This window comes from Colius striatus, chromosome 3 (assembly GCF_028858725.1).
Source record: "Colius striatus isolate bColStr4 chromosome 3, bColStr4.1.hap1, whole genome shotgun sequence".
Lineage (NCBI taxonomy): Eukaryota > Metazoa > Chordata > Aves > Coliiformes > Coliidae > Colius > Colius striatus.
The window spans coordinates 73,858,027-73,870,469 of NC_084761.1; the positions used below are offsets into that span (position 1 = coordinate 73,858,027).

The window sequence follows — 12,443 nt, forward strand, 5'->3', positions numbered from 1 at the left end:
TTAACCTCAAAACCTACACATCCAGCACAAGGTTGGAAATTACAAAACAACTTGTGGGAACAGACATGTTTCCTGTGCTGAGCTACACATTGCGGCATCTACATTGAGAAGCATCAGGGATTTGGTTCTTTATTCTATTTTAAAAAAACCAACATTTATTTTTTTAGCCAAATCAACTAACTGGTTCTTTTCTTTCTTTGTTTGTTTCTTTTTCCTTCTTTTGGTCAATCCAGCAAAACTTTAGCTAGTTATTTCTCTTCACAACAAGACAGTTATGATAAAAACATAGCAGAGGGACAAGTATAATTTGTCACTGGATTTTCAGCAAAGACCAAGCCCGGTGACATACACTGTATGTAAAAACTGAGGAGGAACAGTGACAATATAAAATTACAAACAAAGCTGCTAAGCCTTTAGATCTAATTTGGGTCACACATACAACATGCTTGAAACCCAATAGCCTCCTCAACCACAGGAATACTCAGTAAGACCTGCTGACACGCATAGCACATACTAAAAGGCAGTATATGTGGACCAAGTAACAATAGTTAGGTTACAATGAACTAGATTATACTTTATTCCAAATTACAGACCTTACAAAACACAAACCTTTCTCTGATCTTTTAGAGATGTTCACATCAACCTATCACGCTCACGAAATCACAGAATCCTAGAATGGTTTAGGTTGAAAGGCACCTTAAAGATCATCTCGTTTCAACTTCCTGGCCATGGTCAGGGAGGGAACCTTCCACTAGACCAAGTTGCTCTGAGCCCCATCCAGCCCAGCCTTGAACAATTCCATGCATGAAGCATCCATAGCCTCTCTGGGCAACCTGTTCCAGTGCCTCACCACTGTAACAGTGAAGAACTTCCTAATATCTAATCTAAATCTCCCCTCTTTCAGTTTAAAACCACCACCTCTTGCCCTATCCCTACATGCCCTTGCAAAAAGTCCCTCTCCAGCTTTCCTGTAGGCCACTTTAGGTACTGGACGACTGCTATAAGGCCTCGCCAGAGCCTTCTCTTCTATAGATTGTACTGAAACAAGAGTTATTTGTCCTCCTTGTAGCTACAGAACTATTACATTAAGAAGTAACTACAAAAATATGCAAACTAAGTGCAAGTTCCTAATTCACTCTAACACTAGTAAGAATGAACTAACCTCAGCCACTTATGATTATGTATACCAAAAAAGCATTTCGAAAAAGTTGCTGTGCAAAATCACTCTACAATCACATTTACTTTTGAAGCACATACAAATGAGCAACTATTCACAATTTAAATTTCAACACAAACCCATCATACCTGGATTTAAGGCAAAACTCATTTATTGCTCTGACTCCAGTAATGAAGTTATTCTGTGTGTATTTTGGTCCATACTCTCTTTTTTTAAGGACAGCTTTCACTTAAAAACAAAAAAAGATAAGCAAGTTAAAACATTCATGAAGACTACAGTAGAAACTTCAAAAGGTAATTCAATCTAGTGTCTTATCTCGATATCTCTAAGTAGAGATCAGGAAAACAATGTTTCCCAGCAAGACAGAAAACTTACACTGAAGAGACAGGTACATTCTTCCTTGTGGAAGTGAGTAAAAGTAGAACAGTTTACCTCCAAAAATGTAACTGGCTAAGTTGTTGTTTAGGGCTCTCATACATCACACACTTAACTGCCATGTGGCTACTTCTTTAACTTTGATGACAGAGATCGTGTTTGACCACTAAGTTAGCATTCAAACCTGGTAATCTGGAAACCCTTGTTCTAGAAAGCTCAATTTTTTTTCTCAATACTTCAGAAATTCCACTTTCTTCAGACAGTATTTTTGACCTTTGCAGACCATACAGAGAACAGACTGTATACATTATTTTCCCCAACTATTACTTCCAAAATTAGCACACTTAATATTGGCCATTTATAACAATTAAAAATATACACTTTTTATTTACAGTGCTCTGTATGCCTAGAAGTTGTACTCTTATCAGATTTTAATGCACAAAGAACACCATACATATTCAGAAAAATTAAATGGAATTTTAAATTCATGGCATTATTTCCTCCATCTCTACAGGTACAAAACTTTGTCTTATTTTCAAATGTAAGTCACTATACAGTCACTTCCGCTAAAAGCCTTATGCTTATGGAAAGAAGAGTTACAATTGATGAAGGATACAATATTAAAAAGCATAATTAAAACCAAAAAGCTCAAATTTTGCAGTACAGAAGACTTATGAACACACATGAACTTCCAGTTTAACACAGGATTAATACAATTTCAGCAATAATCCAGAACTTTACCTTAAGTCACAGGATACTTACAGAAAGATGCTGCATTTAAAGACTTTGAGAAAAAACTCCTGGAATTCTACATTATCTTATTTCTGAGTTTTGAAAGCCTAAAGGCAAAATGTATTGCTTGACACTCAACAAAGCACTAACACAACAGATCTCAATATTTACCATAATAATCTGATTTCTGCCATCCACTTTGAACTTAATCAATTTTTAAAATGCTAGAGTAATCACATTCATTCCACAACGCTCCTGAGCAAGGGTGACAAAAAAATTAGAGATCTCCTAAAAACAGTCCATCATTTACTAAGGTTAGAACATGAACATTTTTAAACAAGAAAAAACCTCCCCACCTTTCCCTATTTAAAATAGATATATATCCAAAGTGTAATAACTGTAGTAAAAAATAACTTGTGGATTTATCAAACACTTACTAATCTAATAACATAACAGAAACTACTAGAGTGAAATCAAGTCATGATGAATTAAAAACATGAAAAAGTTATGCTCTTATTTTATCCACTTCTGTTTTTAAACAACACAAAGACAAAAGCACATATTTACTTATATTGGGTTTGCATAGCAAGGTTTTGCTAGCACAGTGGTAGTGGGGTAGCTTCTGTGAGAAGCTGCTAGAAGCTTCTCCTACATTCAACAGAGCAAACGCCAGTGGGCTCCAAGGCTGACCCATCACGGCCAAGGCCAAGCCCATCAGCAATAGCGGTGGTGCCTCACGGATACTGTATTCAAAAGCCAGGAGGAAAAAAAATGCACCATGACAGCCAAAGAGAGGCACAAGAACATGTGAGAGAACTCATATTCTGCAGACACCAAGGTGAGTGCAGAAGAGGAGGAGGTGCTTCAGGCACTGGAGCAGAGATTCCCTCACAGCCTGTGTGCAGTCTATGGTGAGGCCATGCCCCAGCAGCCATGGAGCAGAAATCCACCTGCAGCCCAGAGACGACACCAAGTCTGAGCAGGTAGATGTCCCCACAGGAGGCTGTGATCCCTGTGGGAAGCCCACTCTGGAGGAGCCTCCTGGCAGGACCTTTGACTCCACGGATAGAGAAGCCCATGCTGGAGCATGTGTGCTGTTAGTATAGTGACCCTACGGGGAACCCACATTGGAGCAGCCTGTTCCTGAGGGACTCTAACCCAGGGAAGGGACCCATATTGGAGCAGTTCATGAAGAACTATAGCCTATCAGAAAGACTCATATTGGGGAAGTTCATTCACTGTCTTCCATGGGACAGATTCCACACTGGAGCAGGGGAAGTGTGAAGACTCCTGCTCCCAAGGAGTAAGGAGTTCATCATAATCACTGATGAACTGACCGCAACCCCCATTATTCCCCACCCACCTGTAATGCTGGTGGGGAAGACGTAGAGAATTTGGAAGTAAGGTCAAGCTCTGGAGGAGAAGAGGGGTGGGAGAAAGGTGTTTTAAGATTTAGGCTTTATTTCTCATTATCATACTCTGATTTGATTGCTAGTACGTTAAACTCAATTTTCCTCAATGAAGTTTTGCCTGTTGCTGTCTTTACCCTGACCCACAAGCCCTTCATTCTGTTTTTAACTCTCCCTTGTCCAATTGAGGGAAGAGGAAGTGATCAAGTGGTTTGGTGGGCACCTGGCATCCAGCCAAGGCCAACCCAACACATTACTACAGGCACAGCTGGGAACATCACAGGACTCAGATTAGGCAGTCCATGTGGTCAAAACACATTTAGAATCAACACTGATTAGATTAACTCAGCAATAAGAAGGAACAGAGGAAGACTTAGAAGAAATAACAGGGGAAGATCAAGTATTTCTCTTAGCCACATTAAGTCTGAGATGGTGAATGTACATGCCTAAGACCTGCAAGGAGGACAAGTTATGATAACAGATGAGAAAATAAATTAGCCTTTTTCTGAAAAACTCATCAGCTTACATGAAACAATTAGAAACAGACATAGAAGAGTGAGTCATTGGAAGGAATGTTGCTACATTTGTTTTTTCAGGAGTCATTTTCAAACATCTGGGTACTAAATAAAGCTGACATACACGTATGCTTTAAAATGTTATTCACATAACCTGTTACACAGTTGAACCACAATTTCCTCACACACTTTTGTTGACTGTTAGCAGAGAACAGTAAAATTTCAATACAATAAATATTTCTTTACCTTTTACTTGTATTGGCTCTTTAAGGAAAGACTGCTTTTGACCTGTATTGGTCGTATCTTGTCCTGTAAAATAAAAATAAAGTTCACTGTAAATGTGGAAGCATCCTCTTTTCTTTTTAGTAAAGAGTTTGGTTGACATAGAATGGTAGGGGTAGGAAGAGACCTTTAGAGATCATCTAGTCGAACCCCCTTGAAGAAGCAGGTTCACCTACATCGGGTCGCATAGGAACATGTCCAGGCAGGTCTTGAAGACCTCCAAGGAAGGAGACTCCACAATCCCTCTGAGCAGCCTGTGCCAGGGCTCCCTCACACTCACAGTAAAATAGTTTTTTCTTATGTTTAAGTGGAACTGTTTGTGTTCCAGCTTCATCCCATTACCCCTTGTCCTGTTGCTAGCTACTATAGAAAAAAAGGGATGCCCCAACCTCCTGACACCCATCCTTTAGATATTTATAACTGTTAATAAGATCTCCCCTCAGTCTTCTCCGGACTAAACAGCCCCAGTTCCCGCAGCCTTTCCTCGTATGAAAGATGTTCTATACCCTTTATCATTTTGGTGGCCCTGCGTTGGACTCTCTCCAGAAGTTCCCTGTCCCTCTTGAGCTGAGGAGCCCAGAACTGGACACAGTACTCCAGATGAGGCCTCACCAGGGTAGAGTAGAGAGGGAGAAGAACCTCCCATAATAAAGTAAGAATATACCTTAATATTGCCTTCCATCCTGACAATTAAAAAACTTTTTTGCTAGATTTTCAACATACAAACCTCTCAAAATAAAAGACAAAAATTGTAAAAAAAAAAGGCACTTAATTTAGCATTGATAAATAAACTCCTAGCAGCTTGCAGAAGGGCACCAACTTGCAACATACTTAAGAAAGTATCCTGAACTTTAAAAAAAATATTTTAACAATGTACTTAGAGTTTGGGGTGAGTTCTATGAAAAATTTTAGATTAGGAAATATGATGAATTATATATAGTTTATGGCTACTGATCACTCAAGTCTTGCAGAGCTTTCAAGCTCTAACTCAGCATTAAGGGACTGAAGCTGTCTCCTGAAAATACAGAATATTTAAAGTAAAATCCACGACTCCTGTGTCAAAAGCTGAAGCTAGAATGAAAACAAAGTATTTTATCTGGTTTTGAAATTTGAGGTTATGACTCAATAAAAAACAATAAAACATAATTTACAGTACTATTAAGTGAATCTTAATACTTGGAAGATAATAAACTCCAGGAACTTCAGTGAGATTTCTACTTAGAAATGAGAAGTATTTACTGAAAATACAAACAAACACTGTATATAAATCTCAGCACAGCTTATGATTCTAACAGGTCGAACCAACATACCCACTCTTTTGTGCCCTACCATTTTCTAACACTGGAGGTCTGCCACACATCCAGAGTCATGAACAAAATTAAAACCTTATTAAATGTGACAGATTTAAAAAAAAAAAAAAAGATTTTTCAAATAGGTTTGTGTAAATTAATGAGATACTTCCAGCTTAACACACTACTCATATTACTTGAATGTCAGATATTCTTGAAGCTTGGACTACATAACAATCTTTCTACCAGGCAATTAATTATTGCCTTAAGAGCAACTGAAGACTAAGACTAATAACAATCTAAGTATACTTTCTTGAAAAAAAAAAACCAGTAAATTCACAAAACTGATCTTATTACACAACAAATAAGGTTGGACCATAAATATGTAGCACCTGTAAAACAGTTATCCCTATCAGTTATTGTTTGACTTGAAAACAAAAGCAAAAAACTCTTTGCTATTCCTTTCCTTTGTTTTCTTACCTGGTTTGAAACACCAGACAGCCAATTTATTAATTTTTGCAATAAAAAATTTCAGCTAAGATTGTTCAGCAAAAACTGGGCAGTAGCTTCTTTACAGAAACTATGTGCAACCATTCCTGTCATTAAGAGAAATATCACCAACGCTATTTAACAAAAGATTGGATTGTAAGATTTCAGAGGGGGAAAGAAAAATGCACGAAAGTATCAAGATTTCTATGTATGTACATGAAGTAGCCTTTTAAAGTTTACTACCTCAGAAAAGAGACTGGACAAAATAAATATATGATAGAACTTTCAAGATGAATACATTTTCAATATCATTAACCAGAAAAGCATTTCCCAAGTTTATTGATAAAGGGAGGTCTGAAAGAGATCAATATTTAGTAAATAACCTTAGTTAGTGGAAAACTATGGCAATCTTTACAAATAGTAGATTATCTTTTCATAATTCTGTTTTTTAAATACACAGTAGTAATATGCACATAGTGTGTAACAACCTTCTATTCACTAGGCCCCAGAAAACACCCCCTATACAAAGCATGCATGTAACAATATGCATTCCAAAATAAACTTCAAAGCCATTGTCCATCAATGCACAGTATCTCTAGGCTGCAGTTTCATACCGACTCTCAGCAAAGTCAAGTGTCATAGTGGCCAAGTTCCACTCAAGGCTTACTGTGGTTCAAGGCTGTGCTGACACAAAGGGTAGCATCTCTCCTTCAGCCATTGTAGCGACAGTGAGCAGGATCACGTCATTGATCATCCTGCCTCTGCCCTAGCTCTGCAAAACAAGCGAGCAATTACTCTTTCACAAACCCAATGCATGAGTACAGACTAGGGGTTAACCAGCTGGACAGCAGCTCGGCGGAGATGGACCTGGGAGTCCTGGCTGATGATAAACCATGAGCCAGCAATGTGCCCCCGTGGCCAAGAAGGCCAATGGCATCCTGGAATGCATTAAAGAGTGTGGCCAGCAGGTCAAGGGAGGTTCTGCTCCCCCTTTCCTCTGCCCTGGTGAGGCCTCATCTGGAGTTCTGTGTCCAGTTCTGGGCTCCTCAGCTCAAGAGCGACAGGGAACTTCTGGAGAGAGTCCAGCGCAGGGCCACCAAGATGATCAGGGGACTGGAACATCTTCCTTATGAGGAAAGGTTGCGGGAACTGGGGCTGTTTAGCTTAGAGGAGACTGAGGGGTGACCTAATCAACACAAGTACCTAAAGGACGGGTGTCAAGAGGATAGAGAAGCACTTTTTTCCTGTTGTCTCCAGTGACAGGACTAAGGGTAACAAACAAAAGCTGGAACACAGAAAGTTCCATTGAAACACAAGGAAAAACTTTACTGTAAGGGTGATGAAGCACTGGCACAGGCTGCTCAGGGAGGGTGTGGAGTCTCCTCTGGAGGCTTTCAAAACTCTCCTGGAAACATTCCTGCGCATCCTGATCAAGGCAAACCTACTTTAGCAAGGAGGTTGGACTAGATGATCTCTAGAAGTCTCTTCTAACCTCCACCATTCTACGACTCTAAAACAGGCCTAAGAGTCATTAATGCCAGCATTAGAGAGGGAATAATCAGATAGGGGTGAGAGAAGCTGGGAACACTCCTTCTGATGACACTCAACAATCATACACATCAATTTAAACCAACCATGAAAGCAATAGTGCTAGACTATCTTCACATCTGATTTTTTAACGCCGGTAACCGTACATTAAAAACCCAGAAAATACCTACAACTGGCTCTATAGTCTTTCACTGTACTCAAGCAAACATTCTTTCGCAAGAATCTCACCCTCTAACAAACACCTTGAGCTCAAGACATTTCAAGAAACATAAACTATCTTAAGTATTACCTTCTAAAATCCAGTCACAGACTTAAGAAACAATATCTAATTGTTACACTTATAACAACATTTGAGGTCCACTTCTGTACTTCCAAACATCAGAAAAAATATACTTTTAGCTGGTTACTGTTACTAACTTTTAAAGACTGCTGCAAGCCTCAGGAATTTAAAAGTTATTACAGGGAGAATGAAGAACTCCCAACCTGACAAGGAAGAGGATATTTTCTTTACTAGACCACTTAGAGCTTTTTGTTTTAAAACACATTTATCTCTTAAGCATGCTACTCTTCCAAACAACGTGCAGTCCTACACTTAATAAGCAGAAAAAACAGAGGATGATACAATGGAACAAGGACAAGATAGTTCTGAATTTCACAAGCACCTAACTTGCAAAAGACTAACAATCTAGCTGATCAGCAAGAAGTATCAGCTTTTGTCCATTATATCAAGTGTTTCATGCAAATGCTGCAGTTCTAACAACTGTGAGATCAGAAAGCTTAATCAGATGAAACAGCTCAACCTTCTTTAAAGTCATCTATAGACTGACCCAGAGAAGTTGCAGTGCTCAGCAGTAACGCTCATTCAATCTTTACTATTAGTTCATTTCACACAACAGATCTGCAATACTACAAAAAGAATTCAAGTATGCAAACAAAATGGTGAAAGACAAGTCATACATTCCACTTCCTATCTCGTTACCTAATCCCTTCTGACATCTACATTTTACCGTCACCACTTTAAATTTGATTACTCTAAACTTAAGTCCTTTAAATATTGGAAAGTCAAATAAATAAAACTTGAGCATTCCTCCCTGTCCATGCATTTGAAATGTATATACAGATGCCCATAAGCAACAAATACTAAGAATTCTGCAACTGTTATATCACACAACTGGGGAAAAAAAAGGAGTAATTAACTGTTAGATACATAAACACTCTCTATTTTAGCTTAGCATTACCTGTGCCAACTTTACGAAGGGTTTCTTCAGAGGCTGATCCATTTTTATCTTCTGATCCAAGATCTTTTTTCTGACCATTGGAGGTATAAACTCTCACTTGACTCATCAACTGCACAGGCAGACGATGGCATGGTAGAATATAAGACAGACTCCCACTTTTCATTGAAGCTGGCCATCCTAATAGAGAAAAAAAAAAAAAGATGCTTCAGGCAACCATAGTGGAAGGAAAAAGAAGGGAAAGTGGTCCAGTTACACCAGCATAAGTTATGGAAAGTTACCTTTTAAGTGTTGATCTGTGCTTATTTTACCTGTGTTTAGGAATGACTAAATAGGAGTACACAGCACACTTTCACTGACTCCCTTCAAACATCAGCTTCAAAGCATCACTCTAATGTACGGGTTACACTCTGTACAAACCACATCTTATCAATTAATAAAAACTTAACATGACACATTAAGAGCAATTTGCTAAAGAAATCACATAGAAAAAGCACACATTGTATAAGACATTGTAATATTTACAGTAGACAAATTACAGCATAAACATTTTAAAATTCTGAGAAATCACTCTGGGTGGGCAACCTTCAATTTCAAAAAACAAGGCAAAAGTAGAGTTGTATACCGTACAGGACAACCTGTATTAGCAACCAGTTTCTTTGAGGCAGCACAAACATTTCTGTAGAACCAGAAATACAACTGGCAAAGTGGCCACTTTGGGAAGCACTCATTGAAAAAGAAACCCACACAAAGCAGTGCTGGTAAATCAAGACATATGAAGGATGACTAATCATATACGAATAGTGCACTACTTCCAGAATGATAATATCTTATAAAACTGTTTATTCCATAAAACTTTCAACAACTTTTCTTTTTAGTCCTCTATAGTACCAAAGCACCTGGATGTGTATATGTACTAGTCTGCACTTTACAGAAGAACAATTTCACAAAAAAACTAAGTCAGATAAGGTCTTACTGACTAGTAGTTGTTGCTGACAAAAGCCCAGAAGTCAGCTAAACACAGCTCAGTGTACTTACTACAACTCATAAAACACTCCAATAAATATACGGCACAAGGTGAGCAGGGATGTTTCTTAAGCTTTGCTGATACTGGAGCACTTGAAAGAGGGAAACTTCACCAGCATGTTTAGAGGACGCTTCTGCTACTAATTCACGCTAAACCATTAAAGGATATTTACTGCAATTCAAGCCTAAGCGTTTTACCCTGAGAGGTAAAAGTCGTTAGGATTTAAACTTCATGGGATCTGTGGCCTAAAGGAGTGAGCTCAGCCCTCAGATCAACACGAATCTTGTAAAGCCGCGCTTCGTTGATGACCGCAAACTTCACCCGCAGCACGGCCACGACCAGCATCAGCTTTACATAAGCACGGGGCTTACGAGGCCGGCGGCCTACAAACGCCGTGCGAAAATACCCGTGTTAAGGCATAACGCGCCTCAGGATACACCTCGCCGACCACGACCTGAACGTTTTCCTTCCTTTTAAAGCCGACGCTGTGTAGTCAGTTCACGATACCCGGCGGCTGCCGGCTCGGGGATGCCAAGAGGGCCGCCGGCGGCGACACGGATCCCTTCCTGCCGCTGCGGGCGCCCGGGTCGGCGGCCACCCGCTGCCTGCGAGCGCTAGTATTCGCGTTTCCTCTCGCCAGCACACTGATCGATCACTGCTACGAGTCTCGGTCGGGGAAGGCGAGGGTCCACCAGCCAGGCCTGGCCAGGCCCTACCCGCCCCGGCGGGTTCCCGCTGGCGCATGACGGCGCGCCGAGCCCCGAGGGACTCACCGTGACAGGCGCGGAGGCGCGGCGCCGCCTGGCATCGCAGGTACAGACGGTAGAGACCGCGGCAGCCCCGCCGCGGGGCGGCCAGGGCCGGCATCATGGCGGCGACCGCTCTCGGAGCCCGGCCGCTCCCCGCCGCACGCCAGCGGCCGGCCAACGGGCGCCGATTCGCATCGGAGAAGCCCGGCGCGGGCTGCGGCGCGGCCCCGCGGGCCCCGGGCGGCGGCGGTAGCCGGGCGGCCGGCGGTGGGCGGTGCCGCGGCACCCGGATGTGCGGGGAGAACGTGCGGGCCGCCGGGCGGGCGCGGCGCCCAGCGGCCGCCGCTGACTCACCCGCCCCGCCCGCGGCGCCTGCGCTGGCAGGGCGGCTCTCAACTCGGGCCCGCGGCGGTGGGCTGCAGCTCCGACCGGGGCCTGCGTAGACTTACGGAGGGAGGGGAAGGGCAGGACGACGCTTCAAAGCGTCTTGGGTCCACCTGCCCCCAGGCTGGACCTGAGATCGGCGGCTCAAGCGCCTGCTGCTCAGGAGCTGCTCTCAGTAAATAGCACGGAGGTGTGTGTGTTACATTTGTTAGCACAGGTGAAAACACGCAGCTGTGTTTTTAGCCATCACATTAACGCATGTATGCTAAAACTGTTGGCAAGATTTTTACGTGAAAATGCTCTCTCCTAAAACGTGCTTATCGGATCAGGGCTGGAAACAAGATCTAATAAAAAACTGTTTCTTTCTCCGGAGAAAGAGTGCCCCGCGGATGATCCTACTGCAGGGGGAAGAGCGATGGTTTCATGTACCCATCCCTGCCCTGAACCATCCTGCTCTTCCCCTCTGTAGGCAGGCTGGGGCCCATGTATGGCATTAGTCCCACTGGCAGCAGATTACACACTTTTTTATTAAAAAAAACACCACAAGTTTTTCCACAGTAACTTTGATGCTAGTTTACATGACTCTGACAAAGTGTTTCTGGCTTCCTTGTCTTCCTTTGCATTCTGGGAAGAACATGAGAGTGCACCAGAAGTTAGCTTGGCAGGGAATTTAGATAATTAACATGTCGGATAATCGACAAAGTGTTTGATCACTGAAGAGAATTATTACAGTGCCCTACCTTTAACGTACACAATTAGATTTTGAACAAGGTTTGCTGGCACGTAACTTCTTTACCAACCTGCTACTGACAGCATTGCCAATATGAGTTTTCCTAGAAGCCCAGTGGGGGCAGATTGAGGTAAAATACTTGCACTGAATAATTAACACCCGTCTTCCCAGTAGTCCAATCACAGCCATACCAGGAGAATCAGGAGTATTACAACAGATGCTGTATCATTAAGTACCAGATGCACAGCAAAGGTGTAAAATACTAAATTCATTGAAAAAAAAAGCTGGAAAGTAGCAAAGGAGAGGTCAATTTACCCATTTTAGTTGGGATCTAACACACAGCTGACATATGCTTTGTTGGCTGCTTGTTATTTTAGCTAGAGTCTAACAGAAAAAAAACAAAAAAAAAAATAAACATGAGGTTAATAGAATTCCCTTTTGCCTACATAAGGATGTTGGAAAAAATATAGACATCCTTGAAACGTTTGTAGTTCCTGAAGAC

The 12,443-nt window shown here is 41.5% G+C and overlaps 1 protein-coding gene across 2 annotated transcripts in view; it reads right to left on the bottom strand.

Annotated features, from left to right (window-relative positions):
- Window positions 1-11,047, bottom strand: part of SLC30A9 (solute carrier family 30 member 9) — a 44,198-nt gene extending 33,151 nt beyond the window's left edge. The window contains exons 1-4 of one of the 2 annotated variants that reach the window (XR_009818383.1): window positions 10,852-11,039; window positions 9,055-9,231; window positions 4,455-4,517; window positions 1,306-1,405 (exon numbers count right to left, since the gene is read on the bottom strand). Coding sequence is in view for 1 of the 2 variants with exons in the window: in XM_061991982.1 (XP_061847966.1) it covers window positions 1,306-1,405; window positions 4,455-4,517; window positions 9,055-9,231; window positions 10,852-10,948 (437 nt within the window). In the remaining variant the exon portion in view is untranslated. Of the gene's footprint in view, window positions 1-1,305; window positions 1,406-4,454; window positions 4,518-9,054; window positions 9,232-10,851 lie in introns of both variants that reach the window. The other variant, XM_061991982.1, reaches the window with a different exon arrangement.
- Between the last annotated feature and the right edge of the window lie 1,396 nt (window positions 11,048-12,443).